The sequence below is a fragment of the Pagrus major genome, chromosome 22, assembly GCF_040436345.1.
Source record: "Pagrus major chromosome 22, Pma_NU_1.0".
Taxonomy (NCBI): Eukaryota; Metazoa; Chordata; class Actinopteri; order Spariformes; family Sparidae; genus Pagrus; species Pagrus major.
In genome coordinates this window covers 734,074-761,598 of record NC_133236.1, presented here as the reverse complement: position 1 = coordinate 761,598, position 27,525 = coordinate 734,074, and the positions used below count along the sequence as shown (strand labels likewise).

The window sequence follows — 27,525 nt, the reverse complement described above, 5'->3', positions numbered from 1 at the left end:
CTGAGCGTAGGCAGAGGAATGGGTGTAGCTGATTAGTGGCTGGCTGTATGCATGTGCGTGCAGAGAGGGTTTGCCCTCCCTTTATTGACATGTTCTTGTCTAAACAGCCCCGTCCCAGGTCAGTGAGGTCATCAAGGAGAAGGTGCAGCAGCGCAGCATCCAGCTCTCCTGGCAGGAGCCGCACCAGCCCAACGGTGTCATCACGGAATATGAGATCAAGTACTACGAAAAAGTGAGTTTTTACTAGATTTGTTTGTGTCCTTGTCTCTTTCTGAATCCCTTTCCCTCCATCATCATCACATTCACTTCTGCCGACTCTTCATTTCGTATTCTATCTGCATGCTGCTGTGAGTGGAATTCACAAGATTCTGCAAGTACCTTCTTTGTCTCATAATTGCAATAATGAATGAGATGCTCATAAGATTTTAATCAGGCTGTAGTCCTTCACAGCCACCCCCATGCACATGTTAGCACACACACAATCCGTGGTGCCGCACTGCCAGAATTAGCAATCTGTTACTGTTATCTCCTTTCCTCTTGCACATAGATTATGCCGCTGCTTCCCTGTGTTTCAAGTCTGAACACATCAGCTTTTTACAGCAAGATTTAATGGAGCAAATTTAACCCAGCAAATCAAAGGCTGGTAGCAGAGCTCTGATGCCAGTCCTGGCGGCCACAGCCGCTGCGAATCAGTCTCCTATGTCACGTACTGTGGCTGTGGTCCGCCCAGCTGTAAAAGTGGAAAATTGGAAACAACAACTACACCCCTAACAGACCCTGGCATTCCATTTGGGCTTTTGCCGAGCAAAACATTTACAGATCAACAACTAAGTACACAATGCGTGCAGCCTGTGCATCCAAATGGATTCCTTGATGGAGACGATTTCATATGTGTTTATGTTTTCTATGATTAAGGCTGCCTAATGATAACATAATCACTTCAATTAAAATTAGAGATGCTCTGTCATGTACAATCAGTATTAAGCATAACTGATTAAATGAATTTAATTCTTTAATACCCTAAATTCTTGAATAAAAGCTAGTATTTTAAATACAAGCTGAGTAAGAAGAAAATGATGAGGGTGGAAATTGTTGTGCTATATATGTTAATTTCTTCATAATGCATATGTTCACAGCACTTATTCCACAGTTTAACAGCAGAGTTTAACAAAAATACTGATTTCACTAACACATCAGTTCCACTTGCATTAAAGGTTCTAAAGTTCACCCAAAAGCGAAAAAATAAGGCATTATCTACTCACCCTCAGGCTGATGAAAAGAGCTTCACAGCAAAACAGTGTCTCATTCTCCTACAAAACTGTAGCTTTTTAAGCCGAAATCTTCACTATAGCGACTAAGTTAAAAAAAAAAAAACAACTTTTTTCTCAAAGTAGTGTCTATTAAAATCAATTTGGAATCTCTGGATAACTTGGATTATGCTGGGCGAGCTGTATGGAGTCAACTATTTCAGTTATTCTGAAGAATACTGCAACACTGTTTTGCTGTGAAGCTCCAGAAATGTTTTGTGGACTGTGAAACTTCACTCTCCATCAGCATCAGCAGAAGATAATGACTGAATGAAAACAGTATCAGAGCAGTAGACTTGTGAGTTTGTTATACTGATGGAATTAGTGCTGTGAAAATGAACATTATACAGAATTTATCAAGTGTTCAGGTTGCAAACTTAAATAGGAAAAAATAGAAAGACATCTCACTAAAGTATGGAACATTATAAATAAAGGCATGTTTTAAAAAGATATACACTCTTTTAGAACTCATGATATAAGGTATATCCTGAATATTAAAATGACTGCCAAATTTAAATGGTTTCATCTTAAATTGCCACACTTTGTATGTAGTTGGATGAAACATTATTAAATTAAGTCTTGCATTCATTTAATTTACAAAGTGAAGGTAATTACATCTTCTGAAGTATACCTGCAGTATTTTTGAAGCAAAGACATTAGATTAGAACACTTCAATGGGACTCTGTTATAACTTTCACACAGTAGTTGAATGTTTTTTTTTTGTGAAAAAGGTGAAAAAGTAATTCTTTTGATTAAGATATGATTTGCCCCTTGTACAGGATCAGAAGGACCGGATCTACTCCACAGTGAGGTCCAAGTCCACATCAGCCACAGTGAACAACCTGAAGCCCAGTACGGCTTATGTGTTCCAGATCAGGGCCTTCACAGAGGCAGGATATGGCACCTACGGCCCCAGATTAGAGATAACCACCAAAGAAGAGGCAACAGGTAGGATGTATACAGAATACAAGGGTACACTATTTTTTAGTTCATTATTGCTTAGTTGTGCATTTGTATGGTTTGGGACAAATACATTATTAAGGTATGAACAAAAAAGTGGTTCTTTGCTGATACAAACATCTGAATATGTGCAGTAATATCTGCATCTAATATTGAAGCCTGGAATTTTAAAGACTTGACAGTAAACACGCAAATGATGAGTGGATGTTAGGGATCATCTTAAAAACATGAGAGCTGGTCATGAGAGCTTTTCAGATTTTTGTCTATATATATATACACACATAAATAAAAATAAAAAATAATATATATATATATATATATATATATATATATATATATATATATATATATATATATATATACGTATATATAATTATTTTTTATTTTCTCTCATAAAAAAACTTAAATTTATTTTACTTTACACTTTATTTTCACATGGAGCCATCTCCCATTTCATACACAACAGATTAATTTAGGCACATTTTTTAAAACACTTTGTTACATAAGTCATTTTTAAAATATTTTGTGGGCAGCTTAACTCATTCATGCATTATGAGGCAGAACATGAAGTACAAATGGCAGTAGAAAATACTGATCACAGATTTCCTGTTTTAGTTTTTGCATCGTGGCTCTAATGTATTAATATTGTGTAATTACTGTATTTTACACATATGATTCTAATCTGTGAGAAAAAGAAGTAATCTTTAAGTGAAATCTGTATGAAGGTGAAAGTGCAACAGCAAAAATGTTAAAGCATTTATGAATTGGATATATTACTGAATATTTAAATGATGGAGGAAATTAAGCTGAAGGACTTATCTGTCTTATTACTTATTTCCTAACCCTAACCCTCTTCTTATGCTTTGCATTTGATAGTGTTTCACCTCTTTTAATGATAAACCAACACAGAGCATATATGTATTAGTCTGTCTCCAAATGCACCAATGGCAAGCCACTAACAGAGGGAGAGTTTGACCACAGCCATATATTAGCACATCATTTTGGAACACAGACTTTCAATTCCAAATGTATGCCCAGCCTGTTAATGTTTTCAGCTTGTGTAGTAATAACCCAGGGAAATTATTTGCTTTCAAGCAAAGCAAACAGAGATTGCTTTGATTTTATGCTAAAAAACACATCATTGGAAAAATCAGTAGTAACTGTAGTGTCATGAGGATAAAGACATTTACATCTAATCAGGTACATTAGCTTTGCCCTGTGTCACACTGTGTTACTTTAAGTTCTGCTGAGGAATGCTGCTGTGAGGTGCTTGTTATGGATCATGATGTCTAGCATTGTAAGCACAGGCAATTGGAGAGGGAATGAGGGGGGATGCCTTTCCCTTTGTTAGCAAAATGACCAATGCATCCTCTTGTTAACCTGCCATCCTTCCTCTCCGTTCCATTGTAGCAGTGTGTGGAGGGACGTGGGGATGATAAGTGGAATGTGTTTTATGTTTGTGCCTATGTGGAAGTGGTTAGCCTAACTTAGCATAATGACTTGAGGCAGGTGGACAAAGACAGTGAAAGATAAATTTGACCATATGGCATCTAAACAAATAAAACCCTTTTATCATTACAGATCAAGACTCCATAGTCAATGGCATAAACATGTTAAAATCAAAAATCAAATTGAAATTGTGACCTTAAAATCAGATGAATAAATAATTAATATGTTTTTACTTTGTTTCTTTAGTCTGCACATAAACAACCATGTAAAGGGGGACTTATTCTGCCTAACTATTTTTTGAGAAACAGCAATTCACATATCAAGGTCCACTTGATTTTGCTGGTTAGCACAGGTCTTTGTACTCGTCTCTGTACAGGCACAATGGTACCAAATGTGTCAATTTTATTGTGACACCAAGGCTGTGTCTGAGAGAACTCCACATTTCCTATATTGTACTATATTTACTGTCTGACATTTTATTTGACTCTTAGAATATTAATATTAATTTAATGTGTTTGTAGTGCCATCTAAAACACTACTTTTTTCTAACTCTTTACATGTTGGGGATGGGTCAAAATTATTAGGGTTTGTGTGTGTCCAAAATCTCTCAATTTACTGATCACTAAAGAGTAAACTATTTAGTGTTTATTATATAGGAGGCAGTGAATAAGCGAGCGAGGGAGTGATTTTGGCTGCAGCCCACAGCCACTGCACCAAATTGTTCGCCAAAAAATAGCTTCAGCTTGTAACACCCCATAAAACCATAAATTGTGGTTTTTCAGTTTCAGTTGAGCACAAACAAATTACACACAGTGTGTTAATTGGTGTGTATGAAAGTTGTACCTTGTACTTTTTTATTTTATTTTGTATGTTTTATTCTCTGTGCATTTTTAAATTTAAAAGCCCCTTTTAATTTGTGAAGAACCCCGACATCTAACCTCCCCACCCACTTTACATCCAACATTTGTGCATAAAAGGACACATTAATTACTCATACCACATGCAGAGTGCGTCCTGTAACAAGGTTACAAGTTTGCAGTGCTGTCAAAGTGTCCTTGACCGGCACAGTGAACCACTAGCCTCCACTGTGACAGCCTCGAGAGGGAAAAGTGTGGAATATGACAGTTGAATTCTCTTAATTCCTCCTAAAATAGAAAATTGGTGAGATAATGAAGCTTGATTGAGTAACAGCTGATCAAATGTTGCAACATTTTCCACCCCCCTTCCTCCTGAGACAGGCCACAAGAAAATCATTCTCTTTCATTTATACAGCACAGATCCACTTGATTTAAAATGCATGAATTTTCCCCCTCATACACCACTCGCATTGACTTTATACGATGCTATGGCGAGCCGTTCTTCGGAGCAATCGGCAGTTTGTCAACGCAAACAGTTTGAGAACCGTGAGAGCTCTGAATGGGAAACAATCCAACCTGAATGTGTCTTTGTTTGAGATGAAGGGCATCGCCGTCGCCGTCTGGGACTATTAAGCCCACTTTCTGAAACAGTAGAGCCGTGTGTATAAGGATGGCTCAAAAATAGAAGCGTCCCTCCTCCACTCTCTCAGAGGGAAAGGGGGGGGTTATCAATCTCCACGCCTCTCATTCGGCTCAATTATGTCCTGCAGATTGTAGTCTTTGATGTGCTGAAGTTCACACTGAGCATTTCTGTCTTTCTGAATGTCTGTCTGTGTGTGTGTTTGTGTCTGTGTCCATCTCATCAGCTGCGATCGTCTCCAGCGAGCAGAACCCCGTCATCATCATCGCGGTGGTAGCCGTGGCGGGGACCATCATCCTGGTGTTCATGGTGTTCGGCTTCATCATCGGGAGAAGGTACGCTCTCGCGGGCCCCATTGACTCTCCGCTCCTGTGAGTCTGCGCTTGTCAATTAGCCTTTCTGTCACTCACAGGCCTCCACATCTGTGGAGTCGTCACACGCACACACACGTGCACCCATCATCTCGTGGCATGCTGTGCTAATGGGTTGTGATGCATCTTTTTTTATTTTTTTTCTCCCAGCCTCGGCAAAATTTTTAAGCTATTTCTGCAGAGCCATTATGAGACAAGTACCCCATAGCGAGAGAGCTTTGGCTCTGCATCCTGTGTGTGAGTGTGTGAGATCCTGAGGGCAGGATGAAGTATGGCACACATGTTTTCCTCCACCATCACAAAGCACCCTGCCCATTGTCATTATCACCATTCCCTCGCATATTTCATCTGTGTTTTCATCTGCACGATGGCATTTAATCAGAGCTTGCTTTAAATGGTGCGTTCATCAGAAGGAGTCTTCAGTGGCACAGTGTTAATACTTGGTACCTTTTCTCTGAGTCATAACTAGTGTTGTCACGATACTGAAATTTCTAAGTTTAAGACAGTACCTTGAAAAAGGGTGCAAAAAATGTAGCTAGTTCTGGTATGTCGATACTGTGGAAAATAAGTATTGAAACCGTTTCAGATATTACATATGATCAATATTATTTGATCAATCAATTTTTTTGACGACACTAGTCATAACTTCAGAATGTGTACAGACCTTACACACATCCCACAGGTTTTGGTGTGACTATCACTTTCCAGTCATAGCAGTATCTCCGATCAATCCATCGAAGATAAAGATCCATACATCTGTGTACAAATCATGTAGAAATGATGGGCTTTATAACTTCAGAACTTGCCTTGCAATCAAGTTTAGATTTATTCGTTAGAAGTTAATGCAGACAATGCAAAACACAATGCCACTAATTGCCTCTTAATTTAGAGTTTTTCATGAAGCAGTTTCATCAAAATGTAATATAGCCCGTTGCTAACTCACTGGTATACTTTTTCCCCTCTCAGTGTCTTTTAAACTCTCTGAAACACCTTGTAAATCTAATATTGCTGATTCTATGTTTGGAGTTAATGCCCATCCAAGTGCTCCAACTGTCAGTCACTTAACATTGTCAATGCAGAAGATGAGTGGGACTATTATTTTGGAAACCTTTGGACGACTCCCACTCTGCTCCTCAATAAGAAAAGAAAACCATATGATTACAAAATCTCCCTTTTGTTTAATATTATACGTCCCATTTATAACCATAATTATGAATGTCATCTGGTCTAAAGGAAAAGTTCACCCAAACATGACAATTCATTCATTGTCTACTCTTTTCCATGCTGATGGAAAGTTTTGTAGTCCACAAAACATTTCTGGAGTTTCACAGCAAAACAGTGTTGCATCATTCTTCTCAACAACTGGAGTAAATGGGGGGTTTGTTGTAAAATGTAAAAAATTAATAAATTAAATATTTCCATACAGCTCACCTGGTTTCATCCAAGTCTCTGGGAGCCCCGAGAACGGAAATTGATTTGAAAAGAAGTTATTTAACCCCTTGATGTGCAATCAAGCTCTTGCACCCATTTCAGATGGGGTGTGTGCTACACTTTTAGCTTCGCAGCTACAGTGACGATTTCGGCTTATAAAAGTGTGTAAGGTAATATGACTGAATTTTCCTTTTTGGGTGAACTGTTCCTTTGAAACCAGTGGACATACATGCAAAAATTAATATCATTTTCATACCGTGATAAACTTTTATTAGAAATGCAAACCCTAGTCGAACATGGAGAGTATACTAGAAAGGTTTACTTTTTCCTTAGCCCAAAATAGCTAACTGGCAAAAATATGGCATGCCTTGCACTTGAACCCTATAGGACGAAGGAAGCTATGTATAGTCTGCACCTTTTCACTATAGCCATATAATTCTATGTAAATCCCTTAATTACCGTTCTATAAAGTAGTTTTCATTGTTAGCAGTGGGGTCATCCATTCTGGCATTGGAGTGTTGTTAACTGCAGCATGTTACTGTTTAGAATCTTATCTCATTGACATAAGTGTCAGTGTTTACAGTTCACTCTCTTATCAGATCTGTATCAAGTTACAGCAAAGCCAACATTTCCTTCTGCTGCTGATTCACATTAAAACCATTTGACAGGTGAAACATTGGTAATTACAGGAAATACAGTGTTTTTGTCACTGGTTAGCACTGACAGAGATCATCGACATGTTCATAGAAAACTGGTGGGAAAAAAAATGAAACAGAAATGTTCTGTATTTCATTTTGATTTCATTTCATCAGCAGTTAAAATATGAAATAGTTTATAATATGTGCCATATCACGCTATATGATCTCAAATATTTAAGTAAAATATGAATGTTCTACATGAAATTAAAATAATAGATGTTTTTGAATCATTCATACAAATGTATCAATCATTTAGCATAATGTATTTTGTTTTTGGTATCCTTGGGATGTGGACATTATTTCAAAATACATGTCTGTGAGTTTGAGATATGCTGTTTGTGCTGAAGAGATATTAAATAAAGGCATTTTAAGTAAGAAGTATGAACAGTGAAGACATGCTGCACATGTTTCATCTCCAGTAAGTGCATGTCCATCACTTGTGGCTTATATCACCTTCCCACGCCATCCCCTTTTTTCAGTTAATGCTCAAAGACCAACTTTGTGCAGCAAATCACCTGCTCGAGGCAACCTTCAACACGTTAATATTACAAATTAATATTACAAGACGTGTTGAACAGCCCTTTACAGTGCATGTATTATTTGATATGTTACATGACTAGATACTCAAGCTCCTTCCCTAGTCCATAGGCTGTTGGGTTCACAGCTCCTGCTGCTCAGCTGGGTTTCATAAGAGATTTGTCATGCGCGGCATTAGCCGCCGCATTAAAATTCTTGTAATTTAGGGAGTTTATTTCCTCCGCACAATCAGTTTATTCTGCCACTCTCTTCCTCTCCCCCCATGCAGGCACTGCGGGTACAGCAAAGCCGATCAGGAGGGAGACGAGGAGCTCTACTTCCAGTGTGAGTGCCTGCATTCATCAGCCCAAATGCAAACACATATAGCATATATACACACGCAGATAGAGACATCTCAATCACTGCATACTGAACAGGAAGGGTGCCTTAAAACCCATTAGCACCCACCGGCAGGGCTATTTGATCGCAGTTCATTTGCTTTGAGTCAAAGCCGGTAACAATCAGGCTAACATCTGCTGCTGATTGGCTAGTCTCAGTATGTGGAGATGAAGAAGTTAGCAGGCTACAAATGCATGAAAGTGACAGCTGTCAAGGAGGGAGAGGAGGATGACCCGTGAGGAAGGCGTGTTCTTAAAAAAAAGCCATAACTCCAATGGTTTTAGAGAGCGACAGAGTTTCTGGTTTACAATCAGTTAGCTTCGTCGTAGGGGCTGCTTCTAGGTGCCTTCTATCAGTAAGAGGTTTTTTTTAACACTGATACACCACCCCTAATGATGCCCCTGGAGATACAGCTGCAGACAGCCTCCCCAAGTGGAGCCGTAATGATCCGCGCTGTAGGCAAACTGCTGATTTGGAAACAAAGGGTCACAGGTGTCACAAAGTATAAGACTAAAGCTGAGGCAGAGCTGCTGAGCCCAGGTTGGCCACTGCTAAGTACCTGACGGATCCAACTCAGCAGCACAGGTCCCACCAGCTGGAGGAAAAAAAGGAAACTAGAAGAAAACACAAACAAGGCTAGTGTCAGGCTTAATGGAAGGATCCACCATGCTAGATCAAATGACGAAAGGCTGCCAGAGTGACAGAAGCGAGATACTGCGCAAATTCAACATGTAGACCCAATTTGTCTGCCATGTAGTGGCGAGGAAGTCGTGATAAGACATCTCCTATCAGATCCACTGACATCTCAGATGGACGAAGCAATTATAGGAGCAAGTGGAGGGAAATCTCAGCTGCCGGCGTCCCCTCGCCAGAGCACAATGCGTTTGTTGTATTTATACTGTTGGATTGGCCACCATGCCTGTCCTCCATGCAGAGAATAAGTGTCTCTCCAGCTGGATGAGCTCACTATTCTATTCTGTTGTTTTGGTCCAGCGTTTACCCAGTGTATTATGCCTGTACTATCTCATTAAATTTTAAAGTTGACAGTTTATATTGTTATCAGTGGAATTTAAAATGCATAGTGTAATCGCCCCCATGAGTGGACAGCTCACTTAACAGTCCATAATATTGTAATTTGCTGTTAATTTGGAGCACTTTGCAAAATGGTAACCCTGCACCCTGTCGCTGGCCTTTCTCTAACCTTTTTTTGTTTTTCTTATTTTCTACAAACCGCCTCCTCTCTTACTTCATGGATATTCATGAACTCTTCCCACAGCAGTGTTATTTGAAATTGAACGGATTGTTTTTTTGTTTTGTTTTTTTCATAAAATCCTAAATGTCTTTCAGGAGTCATCAGTCTAACAAAAGAATTAGTATCCCACTTTTCCTCACACAAGCTTATTTAATTTCCCTACTTTTTATTGTAGAAATGTCAATATGAATAAGACCACCAGGCCTGATAAGTTTGTGACACAACATGAGACATGTCTTTCAGTGAGGCAGTCTCAGCTGCAGGGAGGTGAAAGGTAACCGACAGCCTCAAAAAAGCACCACGCTCGGGTTACTCAAATCTTTGCTTCCCATTTTCCTTTGTGAAAAGCCTTTTGACACCGGCTGCTGACTGTTCAGCAACTCCCTCTGAATCACTGGTCTTAGTAATCGTTTGCCTGTCAAGCATCCACTGGTGCGCAGTGTGCATATTTAATCATAACAGTAATCCTCTTACCTTTCTACAGTCAAATTTCCAGGCACCAAAACCTACATTGACCCTGAAACCTACGAGGACCCAAACAGGGCTGTCCATCAATTTGCCAAGGAGCTGGACGCCTCTTGCATTAAAATTGAGCGGGTTATTGGAGCAGGTGAGCCCATCCTCTGTCTCTTAGCTCTTGCTGTTTAGTTACACAGTGCTCTCATATATCACGCTGACAGCCAAATATTTACACCTTGAATGGAGACACAGCTTTATGCATTGTATATTGATAGTGCAATTGCAAAGAGGGGAAAAAGTTCATTGCAATTAATGTGTGGGCTGCGTCTGGTAGAGGCAGCCACAGAGGTTTCCGCAGCTGAAAAATTGCTGCCACATGGGTTTTACAGAGGCGGTCAATGACAGTATGCATCTCTAGCATGTCTTATTATAGGTCTCGGTTACACTCCCCTGAGTATAACAAGATGTCGCACTCCAATTTGTATTCCACCACTGCACAGCTGCTTTGTCTCAAAATACACTAATAAATTTGTCATTGTGAAGTGCTTGATTTTTTTTCTCTACCCACCCGCCCCTCACTCATGAATGGCTTCATCCCACACAGGAGAGTTCGGAGAGGTGTGCAGCGGCCGGCTCAAGCTGCCTGGAAAACGGGACGTGTCGGTCGCCATCAAGACATTAAAAGTGGGCTACACGGAGAAGCAGAGGCGGGACTTCCTGTGCGAGGCTAGCATTATGGGCCAGTTCGACCATCCTAATGTAGTTCATCTGGAGGGGGTCGTGACGAGAGGTAATCACACTTGAATGTGACATCAAGGCTCAAGGTTAATGTGTTTTTGTAATTCTACAACACAAGGTTGTGCATCATTGAAAATGAGTTCGCGAGCCTCACAGCCTGTGGAAAGAAGCTGCTCCGTAGCAGCAGATACTTCTGTATCTTTTGTCAGATGGCAGCAGGGTGAACAGACTCCTCACTGATATCAGTGTTGCTCTGTGGTTGGGTATCAGTGATGTTCAATATTTAATTTTCCATCTAATTATGTTGTATGTGCATGATGACATCATTACGTCACGTGATGTGGTGAGACGCCAGTGAGCGCTGGGAGTGGAGCAAAGAAGCAGGCCAATGTCAGAGAAAGACTGAAAGAAACAGTAGTTCTGAGCATAGTGTGTTTTGTAATTTTGATTAACGTATATTTTGTAGTTGTGAGCATATTGAGCATTTGAAGATAACCCAAGAAATAACACCAAGCAAAAATACCAATGTAGACACAGGGAGTATTTCCATTGCAGATGAAACTATCAAAACAAAAATAAGTCATGGATTGTTTCTACATTTAGAAATCTTTTGGATCTATATGTTCTGAGTTTTTATGTAGCGAAATTTGATGAAAATGTCAGATTTTTATATTTTTTTAAATTTATGACAAAATGTCAACACTTAAATATTTTATTGTTGTTCATTGACTTACATCAATTTGTATCGTAGGTTATACAAATTGCAGGGATATGAAGCATTTGAAGAAATGACATCACAATAAGCAAAAAATACCAATATAGGCACTGGTGGAAGATATCTATTGAGGAGTTATAAGGGTTTTAGTCACCCACTGCAGAGCCGTTCTGTCCTGGGCCATGCATGAACCGTGCAAGTTTGTGATGTTTCCAGTCAGAATGCTTTCTATTGCTCCTCTGTAAAAGTTGACAAAAACTACAATATAAACTGTGAATGCCATGAGACAGTTTAAAAATCCTGTAAGATCATTTTTATCTGAGTATATTTAGCTTTGGGAGGTAAAGGCGCTGTAGTTAGAGTGACATTATATCTGATTCAATTAGCCACACTCCCTGTTTAACATTTTCTCATTTAGACACTGTAATAAAATGAACAGATGGTAACTTTTAATTAAAAGCCAATGAAACACGCAGCTAATAATAACTTGGAGGCAGTTCTGGCGCAGTTGTTTATTGTGAAGCATTATGTAAGCAAACAAAATCCAGGTATCAATTAATCACTTTCTTTTTTGTTCATCTTTTTTTTTCTCCAGGAAAACCGGTGATGATTGTCATCGAGTACATGGAGAACGGCTCATTAGACGGCTTCCTCAGGGTGAGTATCACCTTCATAGAGCATGAGGCTCAAAGCAGCAGCATCTTTTCTAACTTTTCTTTGCATTGGCTGGAAAGTGTCCCAGACAGCAGGCAGTCTGCAGCAGGATCTGTGCATCACATAAATATCATAAATCTTGTGCTAGAGCTGCTGCAGTGCTGTGACCTACATTTCCCTCATGGTCAGTGAAGATGGCTGACCTGCCTGTGTTTCTCTGTGCCGTGCAGAAACATGATGGTCAGTTCACAGTCATCCAGTTGGTGGGGATGCTGCGGGGCATCGCAGCAGGAATGAGATATCTCTCTGATATGGGATACGTCCATCGAGATCTGGCTGCACGAAACATCCTTGTCAACAGCAATCTTGTATGTAAAGTGTCGGACTTCGGCCTGTCAAGGGTGATAGACGACGATCCCGAGGCTGTCTACACAACAACTGTGAGTCAATTAAAGCACTCACTCTCTCTACCCAGAGCCCTGTCTGAATTCTCTGATCAAGTCACAGTCGGTGCATGAAAATGGAGCAGAAGTTCGGGTGCACGACCAAGCACCATTTTTAATATGCAAAACAAGTTATATTTCAATACAACTTTCTGACAAGGCTCCCCTATAAAGGCTTTATAAGTTCTAATGCCTTATTTATGGTTAATTAATCATTTACTAATGCTGTATAACGGTTATGATGATGAAAGGATTAATTAATGAATAATGCTTTACATATAAGCAGGTAATAAGAAGAACTGTTGGGTTGCCAGGTTAGGAAATCACCTTTGTTGGTTTGTGACTTACCAAATATATTAGTTTCCTGTACACTGTCAGCACCAAGTTTACTACATATACAATGGCCAGAAAATCAACTATCAGCACATATTGTCATGGTCAATTAACTGTAAGTCAAGAAATGTGCAAGTGATTGCTTATCAAACGTGAGAAATTGCATCTTTCCTTTGTTTTTGTTTTTATCATTGTAAATTGAATTATTTTGAATTTTAGAATGCACGTAACAAGTCAATGGCATTAAAATGAGTAATTGACTTTTAGATGAACTAAATGAATAAACAAATTAAAAAAATACATACATACATGAATAACAAGCCAAGTTATAACGAATATTACAATATTCACATATTCACATCCAAATATAAAAAAGTGGAAACAATTGTCTTCAAGCCATTCATAAAAGGTCATTAGTTCTTTTAATTCCTATTACCCATAGTCTAACTATAGCTTCTTAAAGTAATAAGCTGTTAATAACTAGGGCTAGGCAATATGGTTTGAAGTTATATTGTTACATTTTTAGGCTATATTGTAGCCTACACAATACACAATATAAATCACAATATTTTGAAATCTCCCCGAGACCACTTCTTAATTACTACGACTGAATATCACAATATGACTATTGGTACTTTGAAAAAATAGATCATGGATAAATAATCATCAGTACTGTTGATATAATGACTAAGTGGGTAAAGACAAGTATTAGAACAACTAGAACAGTCTGGTAAGTTCAGAAAATGACACCACTTTACTGTAATGCAGCCTTTAAAACCAGTAAAAGACAACACAAATGGTGCCTTGTGAGAAAGTAGTGCCAGTATATTTACTTAAATTTGTGAGAAAGCTATTTCTTGTTTTTTTTTTTTTTTTGTTTGTTTGTTTTTCCTGTGTGACTGTAAAACTAATTGATGTCTTAATTGATGTTTTAGGGGAAGCTGCAGGATGTAATGAATTTGATCTTTACTCCAGCCACTGACCTGAATTTTACTGAACAGGGTGGCAAAATACCCGTCCGATGGACCGCACCAGAAGCCATACAGTATCGTAAATTCACCTCTGCAAGTGACGTGTGGAGTTATGGCATTGTCATGTGGGAGGTCATGTCCTATGGGGAACGGCCCTACTGGGATATGTCCAATCAAGACGTGAGTTACTACCTGATATGAAGTCAATAACTTGCTAACACTATACGTTTTTCATTCTGTTTACGGAAGACATTACAAAGGATCATAATCTGTGTATATGAAGACATTATTCATTTATACATTTTACAGAACATTTAATAGATTGTTTCATGTGCAGATTCTCATTCCAGACCTTTGTCAGTGATTTGGGAATGCTGCTGTACATGTTTGATTAAAGGCAGAGTTGGAGATAGAGTTAAAGGGTCACCCCCAAACATAAAATGGCTCCATACAAGTAGTCGTCCAAGTCTAATTATTCCTGTTGAAGTCTCCCCACTAAAACATAGAAAATGACGCACAAAATCTTTTCAGTTCAGTTTTGTGGTTTTGTGGTCTTTGGGGCTTCCTTGCAGGACCCCCATGAGAACAGCTTGGCGGGGACAGTAACCTTGGGCTTAATTAGTTCAAGAAGTCTTGCTATAATCATGCCATTTGAATCAATTTGAAGGAGAAACATTTGTGAAATGGGACATGTGTAAAAATGAAGTCCTGAGAACATGGATTTGATGCTGATATTAATATAAATAACAGAAGTGGAAAATACTTGTCATGCAGAAAACTTCTTTAAATGTTTATAATGACTTATGGTAATGTGAATCATTGTGAGCAGCAGTGTTGAACCAATTACACAGCAAGCAACTCATGCATATTCTGCAGATTGCATTGCACTAGTTATTTTGTCTTAGACATAGAAGTCAGTATAAAGACATAGATACGCTCTGATTTGAAAGGGTCAATTCACCATTTTTACACATCAAGATTAGTTTACTGGTCACCGTTAGAACTACTCCACTTATGAAAAAAGGTCCATGTGGCTTCCTGTAATTCTGGCTGATGGTGTCATATTGATGTCAACAGGATCAACTCAGCGTTGACTGAGAAAGTAAACATTTTTAGCAGAAAGCCTGTGTTGGAGGTGTGTAGTCTGAAAGATATTGACATTTACCAGTCAACAAGCATCTAATGAAAAGCTGGGTAATGTAGGATGTCCAAAAGTCAGGATATTTTAGCCTCTTCTGCTTCTGTCTCTTGCAAATCCCCCAACTTTATTGAATAGATTAATTGATAATTGATAGATTCTGAAAATAGCATGTGATTGTCATCTCACTTGGAACAATAGCCTCCCTGGTGAAGGTTTGATGACTAAGACATCATATTCAATTAAGCTGAAAGTAAATGACAGGATGGTACTCTACAGGATGGTAGCATACTTGGTAGAGTGTCTGCCCCATGTTCTGAGGTTGAGGCTGGAGGCTGATTCCACCCTGTGACTTTTACTGAAGTGAGTCCAAGAAAGACATCATAAAAACTTGAATTTTAAAACGCAAGAAGTTGTCCTTTGGACATCTTGAATTGAAGTTGATCTCCTAAATGAGGTTGTAAAAACTTTTATTTTTAAACCATGTAAGGATGTTAATAGTGAAAGTTTAAAAGACGTCTAAAAAAGACTCAAAAACATTCTGGCTCCTATCCAAGTCTCGGATATCTTTTGCTCAGGGGGCAGTCATTAAATTCAGTCAAAGCAAGATATTTTAGTTCCTGCAACTTGCCCATGTAGCTCTGAACAACTGAAAAACAAAACAAAGAAAAAAATACACACATCACAAACAGTCCCAATCCTTCAACGTCCCACTCCCACCTGACTGCTGATGTGATGAAAGTCAGTGCACTGGAACTGGAATGGAATTTTAGAGATTTGGGGTTTACTAGGTTCTGTAATTACGTCATAGTGCAGAAGGATAAAACTCATTTTATTTCAGAAACGTAGAAACATGATTTATAATCAAGATCAAGACTATTAAGTAAATTCTAAGAGCTGACACCTGATATTGCCCACAGTTTTCTTCCTCAAAGAACACGTTTTCCCACACTTCTTTTTACAGATGTCACAAATTGCAATCATGATTGACTCACCTGCCGTTTTCTGAGTGCTCTTGGCTGCTTCAATGCCAACTCCCACTGAGGGAGTCCAACTACGCCCAACCACTTGAAGCTGTTCCTTATTGCCGGACACTTGACACAGTTTGATTGATGGCAGGAGGCAAATGAGTTCTGGCTTTACTGCGCCTGGTGTTTAGCACCCACAGCATCAGGGCTAAACATGATTAAGATTCTCCGGTGCTCCAAGGCAGAGGCCTGCTGATTGAACAATCAGATGTTAGAAATGCTAAACAAGATGGCCAGGCATTAAAGTGGCAAATGTGATGTTTTGAGGCTTTGCTTCTTGACAGACATCAATGTCAGAAATTTTTGCACTTTGTCAAGATGTCAGCAAACATCCTCTGGGGCTGGAGGGAGAACATTATTTGCATTTTTCCTAACAGTTTCAGTGTTTTGACACCTTTTCCCTCCATGACTCATTCTTGTCTGAGCAGTCCTGACAGGAATACCTGATGAACACATGCATAAACGTATACAGCTCCTTATCCACACGGTAAAGAAAGGTGAGCTAGGGTCTTAAAATCAAAGTGCATGCTGCACTTACTGTTCTGACAGCATTTACTTTTAATGAACTCTCTGCTAAACTGCATGCATGATGTGGAGTGACACTGGCTTAGTTTTAAAGGCTCTGCAGAAAGATCTTGTCTATTATTTATCGGAGCCAAATACAGCTTTTTGTTGAGTCAAATGCGGGAAATTAATCCCAGGGAAACAACTTAGTATACACTGTGGCATCGTGCTGTAAAGGTCAACAGTAAAATCTTGAAATCAATTATAAGACTTGCTGTCAGCCAGTAAAGAGAGACAAGGATGGATATCAAGGATATGAGCCCATTTCAAAGAGTTGGTTAAAATCTTAGCTGCAGTATTCAGCACGTACTGAAAGCAAGAGATTGTTTTGAGAGTGAGTGGAGAAAAACAATAATCAAGCTGGGCAAAATAAAAGCATGCATAACCTTTTCAGGATCAGTAAATTAGAAAAAAAAAAAAAAAGGTCTGATTTGGTAACATGCCGGAGCTGAATAAATTGCATGACCATCAAATGAAAGCTCATTTATGTTTTTGCTATTATCACCTCAACATTTTGCTTAACATCTTCCCTGCTGATATGAAGGGACATGGTGACTAGACTAAACAAAGATTAACAACAGATCACATAGCTCAAGAACCCAACCTAACAGTAAGCTTTTGAGTAAGTCATATTATTTAAGCCATTTATTTGAAAGTTAAAATGACTCCAAAAGGTTTAATGTTTAGCTTCTATACTCTGCCATCGACTAGATCTTGCAGAGCTATGCATGCAATTTACCGTATGCAAATAACTTTTGTGGTGAAGTCCATGTACATTCACATTCTCTTCCAAATGGGTGGTCTAAATGATTAGTCTGCTGGTGTCATTGTGTCACCAGATCTCTGAAGAGGTAAATCTTGTTATTAGAAATGATGGAGAACATGATTAATACGAGGCATAATTTCTTTAAGAGGTTCTCCAACAATTCAGTGTTACACTTCCATAAAGTTGGGGGGACTTGTGAGAAACAGATTTAAATGAAAATGGTCAAAATTGATGCTAAAGAGGCAAAAATCCTGACTTTTAGTCCTTAGAATGGTTCCAAAATGGCTGGATCTGTATACCTGTGTGATATCACGTGAGTAACATTTTTCAGACTTGACAAAGGTCTTCTGGAGCCAGGAAGATATTATACAACAGTTTTTGACAGGCTGAGGAGGTAATGGGGTGTGAGAAACCTGTCACTCCACAATTACTGCTCAAAGCTCATCAGTGTAGCTACCTTCAATGTTTCTGCTTCGTTCCCATTCACTGTGACAAAACTGGCACATAGTCATCAAATCTGGTTAGGCCCTTTATTCCTCAATGCACAACATCTGTTGTAGGTAACCAACTAATGATTAAGCTCTGACACTTCTGTTTACAAACTTGATGATTGAAGAATGTGCATGGCGAGGAGTAAACTATTCACTTTGTAAGAATAGCTTAGAGTTGTCAGGGTGATACTGAAGAATTTGAGTTATCATCAGAGGTTGGGGTTAGGGTTAGGTTGATACTCGAGGCTAATGCAAAATGATTAGGGTCAGGGTTAGGTGTTAGAGTTAGGGTTAGGTTAATACTAGTAAATGATACTAAATTCTTGGGGTCAGGGGTTAAGGTTTGGTTGATTCTAAAGGCTGATACGAAAGGGTTAGGGTCATGGTTTAGGGTTAGGTTGATACTTAAAGGCTGGAACTAAACGTTTGGGCTCAGGGGCTAATGTTTGGTTGATACTAAAGGTTGATACTAATGAGTTATTGTAAGGGGTTCGGGTTAGGCTTAGGGGTTAGGGTACTAACTAATGGTAATAATGGCTGACACCAAAGGGATGTGGTAAGGAATTATACTTAACACTAACACTAATGACTCAATATGTTTTGCATTGTCCAGGTCATAAAGGCAATAGAGGAGGGCTACCGTCTTCCAGCCCCAATGGACTGCCCACCAGGCCTGCATCAGCTAATGCTGGACTGCTGGCAGAAAGACAGAGCCGAGCGCCCCAAGTTCGATCAGATAGTTGGCATCCTTGATAAGATGATCCGCAACCCTAACACCTTGAAGACCCCAGTGGGAACATGTACAAGGTGAGGAAATAAAACCCTAAGGTGAATCATGTTAAATGTGGCCTCATACAATAAAGAATTTTAACTTTTATTTTAGCACATTAGTGGATGATCCAAAGTGTTCGGTGGATGATTTAGTCTCTGTAGTTCAGAGATGAAAGATAAATCCCAGGGGATCGATACCCCCAAGCACCTTCCATGACTTTATGGTCAATAGCAGGGCTTTTAAATCAATCGCTGTAATGAGTTCCTGGTACTTTAAAGTGCAGTGGGAACTCCAAACCTCAGTCTAACGTTTGTCAGATGAATTCTATTTGCAGTCAGAACATACTTACCTGAGGTGAGATTCAAACTCAGAGGTTACAGCTGGTTAAAAAAGCACTATTATATGGAGACTGTATGGAGTGAATGCAATCAGATATTACAGATAAAATACTTTTCAGAGACAAAAAGCTGACATTCTCAATCTTTTTGTGAATTTCTTATAATTGAAGACTCCAATCAACTACTTTTTTCCCCTTCTCGCAATTTGCTTCACTGTTGGATGCCTTTGGTTGACGCTTTGTCTTGTCTCCTGCTTGATTGTGCTTTCAGCGGAATGTTTCCTTTTTACATAAGACATAAACATCTCTCTGTGCTCATCCCGCAGACCAATTAGTCCACTGTTAGATCAGAGCACACCAGACTTCACCGCTTTCTGCACAGTGGGAGAGTGGCTGGAAGCCATCAAGATGGAGCGATACAGAGACAACTTCACAGCAGCTGGCTACAGTTCCCTGGAGTCTGTGGCCAGGATGTCAATCGAGTAAGTAGATATGAAGTTCTCGAGTGGTTAAGAATCAGTGGAGAAGATTAATAGCAGCCACATTTAGACTGTGATATCACCTACACTGATGCTTGGGTTGGTCAAGTATTTGTCGACCTGACAATGAGACTCAATAATCACCTGTCTTTCTCTAGAATTGTCTACTTCAGCTTTACACGAAACTACAGATAGGATCAGGCCATTAGTTGAAACATTTCTAGAGCCTGTATTTCTTCCCTTATTTATAACTTTACTGTATCGTTATTATTAAGTTGAGCATTAAACTACCCTCAATAAAATCCAACACTCTTCCCCACAGAGGCTGGTTTTAAATGTAAACATCTAAAGAAAGTATGTTTTGCTGATTGTAGCTGAACACTTTCAAAACAAGGCCAAAATTATTGGAATTGGTTGAACAGTGTTTTATGTCAAAAAATAACAATGACTTGCATATTCTTTTGAAAGCCATTCTCTGCCCATTTTGCAGCCATGCCTTCATCTATTTGTTCTTTCAGATCATAATTAACATGAACAGAAACACCAACAAGTACAGTTATTTGAGAGCTGCATGTTAGTTTAGCTTTATGACTGATCTAAATTCTCACAGGATGAAGGCAAGGCGTGGCAAGTTTATTTGTATAGCACAATTCAGACACAAGGCAACTTAAAGTGCTTTACAGGGGCATAAAAATTACATTAAAAGACATTAAAAATTGCATTTAAAATACATTAAAAATAAATAAAATAGGAAGATATCAAGAAACAAAACATTAAAACAAGTTAAGAAATAGGAAAATTAACTAAAATAGAACAGGTTAAAAAGAGACAAGAATAGAAAGTAAAAGTCACAGTGCAGTTCAAAGCCTTGAAATTGCTTCAGTGAAAAGCAGTGGCAAACAGAAAGGTCTTCAGCCTTGATTTAAAAGAGGTGAGAGTTGGAGCAGACCTGCAGTTTTCTGGGAGTGTGTTCCAGATATGTGGTGCATAATAACTGAACGCTGCTTCTCCATGTTTAGTTTTGACTCTAGGGACTGAAAGCAGACCTGTACCTGATGACCTCAGAGGTCTGGATGGTTCATAACGTGGCAGCAGATCAAAAACCATTCAGTGCTTTATAAACCAACAGCATTTTGAAATCTATTCTGTGACAGACAGGAAGCCAGTGTAAAGATCTGAGAACTGGAGTGATGTGATCTACTTTTTTGGTCCTTGTTAGGACTCGAGCAGCAGCGTCCTGAATCAGCTGCAGCTGTCTGAAGCAACCTTGATGTTTTGTGGTCAACAACCATTTCAATGTCTCCCCTCATTCCATGTCAAACATTCTCATGAAGTGTGTCCTCACATTCAGTGTCTTGAACTTGTGTGAACCCTTGTGCTGTTTATTGCATTCTTACCCGTTGAGAGCAGCTGAATGTGAGCATGAGCCCAGACTGTGGCTTGCCCTTGAGTTGCTACTCAGACCTTCCATCGACCATCAGATGTCAACATCCGTCTCCACATCTCCATAAACTGCTCAAGGGTTCAAATAAACTTTCCAAACATGCTTGCCAAGGAACAGAGCAAAACTTCAGATCATACTTTTTTCGCTTCATCATCCTTGAAATTGATGTTGAAATTTATTATTGAGATTCATAAACAGGACTGCTGTGTTGCCTTTTGTAGACCCCTTACTCTCAATAATGAAAAAGCTGAGGCCATAAATCTCACTTGTTTTGCCCCTTACTGTGGTCCGGTGCATTGATTGATGCGTTGTCCTGTCTTCCAGGGACGTGATGAGCTTGGGGATCACGCTGGTGGGCCATCAGAAAAAGATCATGAGCAGCATACAGACTATGAGAGCCCAGATGCTGCATCTCCACGGCACGGGTGTCCAGGTGTGATGGACGGGCCACATCGGACAAAAACAGAACTTCTCTGGAGCAGTGCCTCGGACGTAACTAGGATAATTGTCAAAGTAAACGGACATCTGTTATGTCTGACTCCTCTGGCTGTGTCTAGAGTGAAATCATTCCTTTGTTCCTCAGTGAAGGATTGTGGTCCGCCTCTTTAAAGGGCACTTAAGAGAGGAAAAGGGCAAAAAAACAGCAACAAAAAAAGAAACTACCTGGACGAGACGACTTCCTTTTTTTGTTCTTTTTGTTTTTTTAGAAGCGCTTACGAACTCAACCACATATCAAATGGCGCATAGGGCAGGATTTTGACTCTTACGTTTCTTTAACTTAATGAATGATTTCCATGCACACCATGGCTAAAGATTTCCTTTAAAACAGAACAAAAACAACTTTGTCTACTTGCTGTGGTTTCACTTGTTCCTTTTTTGTTAATTTTCTTTCCGTCTGCCACAGTGACTCGTTGTGGCCCCAGCAGAAGTTTTTGTTTTTTCTCTTCTATTTGGACTTGACAACAGGGTAAACTATTATCCAAACACAGAGGGAACCTTTTAGGCGCAGATTCAAAGGTACTTTTTGTGCTGACACATGCTGGACTGTTTGAACTGTTTGCAGTGACTCATGTTTTCCTTCATGTGCTGTTGAAGTGAAAATGGTATCCTCACGTGCTTGTTTGCAGCCTACAGGAGTGGGTATTTGAAGTGGTTTTAGATTTTTTTATTAAGGATTTTTCTGATGAGTGCAACACTGAGGCGAGTTGTTCTTGAATCACCAGACTTTTATATCTGAGTAGCAATATCCTTTGTCTTGTGTTCACTACAGGAAACAGAACTGTTACTTGGTTATTGAGTAGAGTGTTGCAGCACTGTTGAAAGATTGTACTGAAACTGAAGCCACCGCAAATTGTTTTGCCATCATTTGCCTAAAATGTTGCACACAGTGTCTGTTTTCAGCTGCAAATACAATTTTTAAGGGTGGATCCAGGAAAGGTGTAGATGTAATACTGCCTTAAAATGTGTTAGATTAAGTATTGCCACTATTTTAGGCACTTCAATGGCAATGCTTTATGCGGTTCATTTAAAGTGTGGACAAGCTCCCTCCCTATGTTTTTTTTTTTATTTTCCTCGTTGTGTGATGTCTTTTTGTCTGGAACTTGGTAAAGTGCATGGATACAGTTTTAATGCCACGAGTGACACAGTCAGCAAAGGAGAAGAAGTGGACTAAATAGAGCAATAATTACCAGGTAGAAATGGTCCTCACCTGAGATTTCTAAGGTGCTAGGTTTAATCGCATGTGTGTGCTGTGCTGAGACAAACCCTTTGGAAAGATTCAGTCACCACCAGAAAAGGAAAGCAATGTACCTCTTTGACCTAAAAATGGTATGAAATGTGCTCGGAAAACTGCCGTGCCAAGTCATCAAATGAAATAATCATGTTGTGTTTTGCCACTATAATATGCTAAACGTTTGATGAAAATCTAACGTGGTGTGGAGATATTGAATCGAGTGGCTGAAGAGATTAAAGAGGCACCAATCGAAATGCTACAAAGGTGCCAATTAGTCATGTTGACATCATCTTCTGACACCAAGAAGTCACAAAGCCTCTTCAGGGTTTGGGTCTGAGAGTGTAGGACCAAACGACGGAGCCTGAGTCAAATCGTGCTATTGAATCCCACCATCACCGGCTCTGTAGACAACCACGCAGCTCCTTGGTTTATCCATGAATCTCCGCCACTCATCTCTCACAGGCATAGATGTGACGGAACATGCATTAATGTGTCTCTTAAGATTGCTCCTCTTTTCTTCCATACAGCTTTGTGTGGAAAACAGAGTGGAAGGGGCTTTGCAGAACGTGCTAAAAGCCAATCAACCTTTTCAGTGCCATCTGTCTCCACCCCAAATGCAAAAAAAGAGAGAAAGTTTCCATGTTTTAGTGCAGTATTCTTTGGTGGCAAAATGCAGTTGTTCAGCTGTCATGTAAAGAGGAGTGGTGTTAGCCGAAGAAAACCATTACAAAGTCTTCTTTTACTGCTGCTGCTGTAACCTGAGAGATAAATCTATATTTTCAAAGCTGCAGTCATCTCTTTCAGCTTTTTTCATCTCAAATGCATAGAAAAACCATAACGGTGTCAGGAATCGACCTTGAGCTCGCTGACGAACAGTAAAACCATTAGTGGCTTTCTTCATTCTCTCCATTGAGTCTGCATCCACATTAAGCCAGAACACATCTTTTTCTCTCCATGTTGGTCCTCTGTCCACACTAAGGCATAATCCTATCTGTGGTCACTCACTGTAAATGCAATATAGCTGAAAAAAACAGGTTGTTCTCATTCATTTGTATATGTTTGCTTTGCCCAAAAACTTTTAAATCATAAAAACAAAATAATGATTTGAGGTGCAACGAACACATACATTCAAAATGTTCAAAATTATTCAATGAACTTTAATAGAGGACTACAGAAAACAGAAAATATTCACTAATTCAAAATTTCTGTCAATTTATTCATCAACTAACTGTCATTGGCACAGATGTGTCAGAACTGTCTGCCTTTTAACAGGTAATATTGATGAGCTGCAATCAATGAATTATTTTGTACTTGTTCCATTGTCTGACCTCACGTACACAGCACGACAGCACTACTACCTGTTGACTTTGTTTTAACGATTCATAACTTATCACAAAATCCAGGAGGTGTAACTAGTTGAGACTCAGCACACTAACTAAGCTCTATCTGTGCCACAGTTTAATCAGGCGCTGACTGTGATAAGCCACCTAGTTACCAGAATAAATGTTGACACATTCAAATCAAAACAAATCAGTGGTTTGCAGAAACATTAGCAGCCAACATTTCATTCTGACAACTAGGATGCATATGCACTTTTGCCATTTGCTAACTGACAGACAACAAAATGTAGCTGTATTCCACTTAGCGAGGACAGGAGACAGGAGACAGGAGATTTTGACAAAATGACCTGAAAAGCTAATGTGGATGCATGTCATTTTTAGACATCAACTGGAATGATCCAGCAAAGTCTGGATGTGAACTTCCAGTTTCACCATGGGACACGCCTTTTGTGAGGAGATACCAGGAATTAGCCCCAACCAGCTCCGAACCCATGTCACACACACCCTCCCTTTATCCATACAGCAGAGCTCAGCAATTGGGCCTTTGCCAGACCTTTGAATTGAGTACCGGCATAAAGTCATTTCGTCAGCACAAAACTCCCCAGTTCACAAGCAGCACTCTCTCTCAACCCCACTCCCTGCTCTGATTTTAAAACCGGGCCCCTGGAGGCCCCTCACACCCCAGGGTTGAATACCTCTGTCCCCTTTTTCCTGTGCTGGGGAAACAGCGGTTTGAGCCAAATTGAGATTAAGGCCAGGATACAATCGATTCAATGTCCAAATCACCTGTAACCTTCCCCAACAACAGTCACTTTACTGTCTGGTTCAACTTGTTTCATCCACATTTTAAACTTCAGGTGGCTCAACTCTGGACAAAAAAGAAAAAAAAGTTTTGTTGCAACTCTATTTCAACAAAAACACAAAAAGAATAAAAAATGTTTGAAAAAGTAAATAAAAAAAAGAAATGATGTAGAGGACTTGGTTGGAATCAGAACAGCAGATAGAGAATGAAGTTATTTTTCATATCTTGTGGTTCAGCAGTTGGAAATTAGTTTCACCACTGTGGCGAGGTGGTGGATAATTCCAAAGAGCGCAGCATTGTTGATTGTGTCAGAAAGAGCTGAGATCTGAGGGAATCTTTGTATATGTTCTAATTGTAAAACTTGTACATTTTATTTATATTGTTTTTTACACATATTACTCAGTAGAGAGCTCTGAATACATTGAAAATGCACTATATTTTTCTATCTCGCAGATGAATTATTGTCACCCACAAGATTTCAGTTGTACATAATTTTTCATTTAGGACCAAAGACAGCTGATAGGATTTCCATCTTTACTTTGGTGTTGCTTTGATTTGCCTTTTAGTTTGTTGTACAGTAATACAAATTGTCAATTTATTATTTATTTTTCTGTGATGAAAGTATTGAGAATATTCACTGGTCAAAAGTATTTTCCCCAGCAGCAGAACTGTAAGATCATTTAATTAGACAATTTCTTGTTACATAGACAATTCTTTTTGCTTTGTAACCTTTGTAATAGACTGTACATATATTTTTGGAAATATAATACAATCTCTATAGAAGTTTTGGCTGTCCTTTGCTGTGTTTTTGTCATTTGTTTTATCCACTAGGTGTCCATTTTATCAGCTATTTTTGCAGCGATCAGAAGACAATGTCAGTTTTGGTCATATTTAGTCAATTACTGTATATCTTTCCTATTTGTCGCCAATGTTTAGTCCACTCAAAACAACATTTTTGTCAAATTCAAAGAAATACAAACATTTTAGTTGAGGCAAACACTAGTTATATTAGTCAGTGATAAATGCTACCAAAACCATTGTGAATATTTTAGCCTGGTTTTAGTTTGAAACATACAGTATAGTACAGTACAGTGTTTTTGTCAGGTCCAGGTTATAGTCCACAACTGATTTCATTCCATACAAAGGCTGTGTGATTTAAGAATGCTTCTTTTTTTCAAAAATAGAAATTGAAGACTATCATTTTCTCATAAGAGCTTTATAGATCTGTCCTCAGCATTTAACATCCTACATGGATAACTGTGTCTGGAATTTTCTAACTTTTTAAGTTAGCTTGAGATTTTACTAGAATTGTTCTTGTTCGAGAAATAAGGAAGACAATTAGGGCCAATGGGACCTTTTTCTCAGAACTCTAACTTTTACGTTTTTTGGGGGGTTTTTTGACGAAAGAAAAGCCAGAATTCAAATAAATTTTTTCACATGTGGCCATTATCTTTTTCTATCTTATTATCAGAACAATGGCAACAGAAAATATGGCATTTAATATGACATTATGATGGAAAACTGTCATTTGAATAGTACATTTTATGTAATCCACTTGCTTTCAGTACTGACTGTATATAATGAATATTTCTCTGGAAGTTGTCCATACATTTAAATCTAATCCAGAGGAAATTCATAGGTACAATATATGTAAGCTAAGATATTGCGACTCGCAAGTACTCTCAATTAAGGTCAAAGGATGTGATTAACTAGTAGCGCCTAGCTTAAATTCACAACAACTGAGTGATGTGCATAAGGCAAAACATTACATTAGAAAAAACAACATTTTCACAAGTCTGTAGCCCTAGTGCATGCTGGGAATCTTCGATACGCACCTACCTTATACATGAATGTCGATTATAGTTGTGAGTCTCTCCTAATGTTGCCTTTATTTCAAAATAAGAGTGCATTGCTCGTCAAAATAACATCATTCAACATGAGCAAATCAGTTTATAAAAAGACAGATGTTATGCAGGTCTGTGACGGGGCCAGAATTTAGATCCCTGAAGATCTTACATATGACAACCCGTTCCCACCATGCTGACTTCCACACCATATTCTCTGTCTTACTACATAAAGGCTGCATTGCTTTATACATTGGCACTGAACAAATCATGAGATGCAGGGTCATCCAATATGGACATAGTTATTAGAAATACTGGGCTGGCTACTGGGAAGAAGAACCAGTCATAGAGGAAGAGCAGTCAGCGATCAACATGAATTCCATCTGCTATTTATTTATCAACCAGAATTTAAACAGTCAGTGTTTTTGTTTCCCCTCAATGTCTTTGTCTCTGTGAAAGAAAAGAAAAAAAGGTTGTTCACAGATTTCCTCTCCCTGATACAGTGTATTTTCTATTATTCATTTTCTCCTGGATTACACTCACAGCCACTGTTGAGGTTTGTATGTGTATTTGCTTGTGATACCGTGTGGAAATA

At 39.0% G+C, this 27,525-nt stretch overlaps 1 protein-coding gene across 2 annotated transcripts in view; it reads left to right on the top strand.

Annotated features, from left to right (window-relative positions):
- epha7 (eph receptor A7) overlaps positions 1 to 25,873 on the top strand; it is a 95,717-nt gene extending 69,844 nt beyond the window's left edge. Inside the window, exons 6-17 of one of the 2 annotated variants that reach the window (XM_073492415.1) lie at positions 108 to 232; positions 2,087 to 2,255; positions 5,440 to 5,548; positions 8,519 to 8,574; positions 10,377 to 10,490; positions 10,944 to 11,129; positions 12,388 to 12,449; positions 12,677 to 12,886; positions 14,224 to 14,373; positions 18,794 to 18,987; positions 19,616 to 19,771; positions 21,537 to 25,873. In XM_073492415.1, the coding sequence (XP_073348516.1) occupies positions 108 to 232; positions 2,087 to 2,255; positions 5,440 to 5,548; positions 8,519 to 8,574; positions 10,377 to 10,490; positions 10,944 to 11,129; positions 12,388 to 12,449; positions 12,677 to 12,886; positions 14,224 to 14,373; positions 18,794 to 18,987; positions 19,616 to 19,771; positions 21,537 to 21,651 (1,646 nt within the window). In that variant the 3' untranslated portion in view covers positions 21,652 to 25,873. Of the gene's footprint in view, positions 1 to 107; positions 233 to 2,086; positions 2,256 to 5,439; positions 5,549 to 8,518; positions 8,575 to 10,364; positions 10,491 to 10,943; positions 11,130 to 12,387; positions 12,450 to 12,676; positions 12,887 to 14,223; positions 14,374 to 18,793; positions 18,988 to 19,615; positions 19,772 to 21,536 lie in introns of both variants that reach the window. The other variant, XM_073492413.1, reaches the window with a different exon arrangement.
- Positions 25,874 to 27,525: the final 1,652 nt, after the last annotated feature.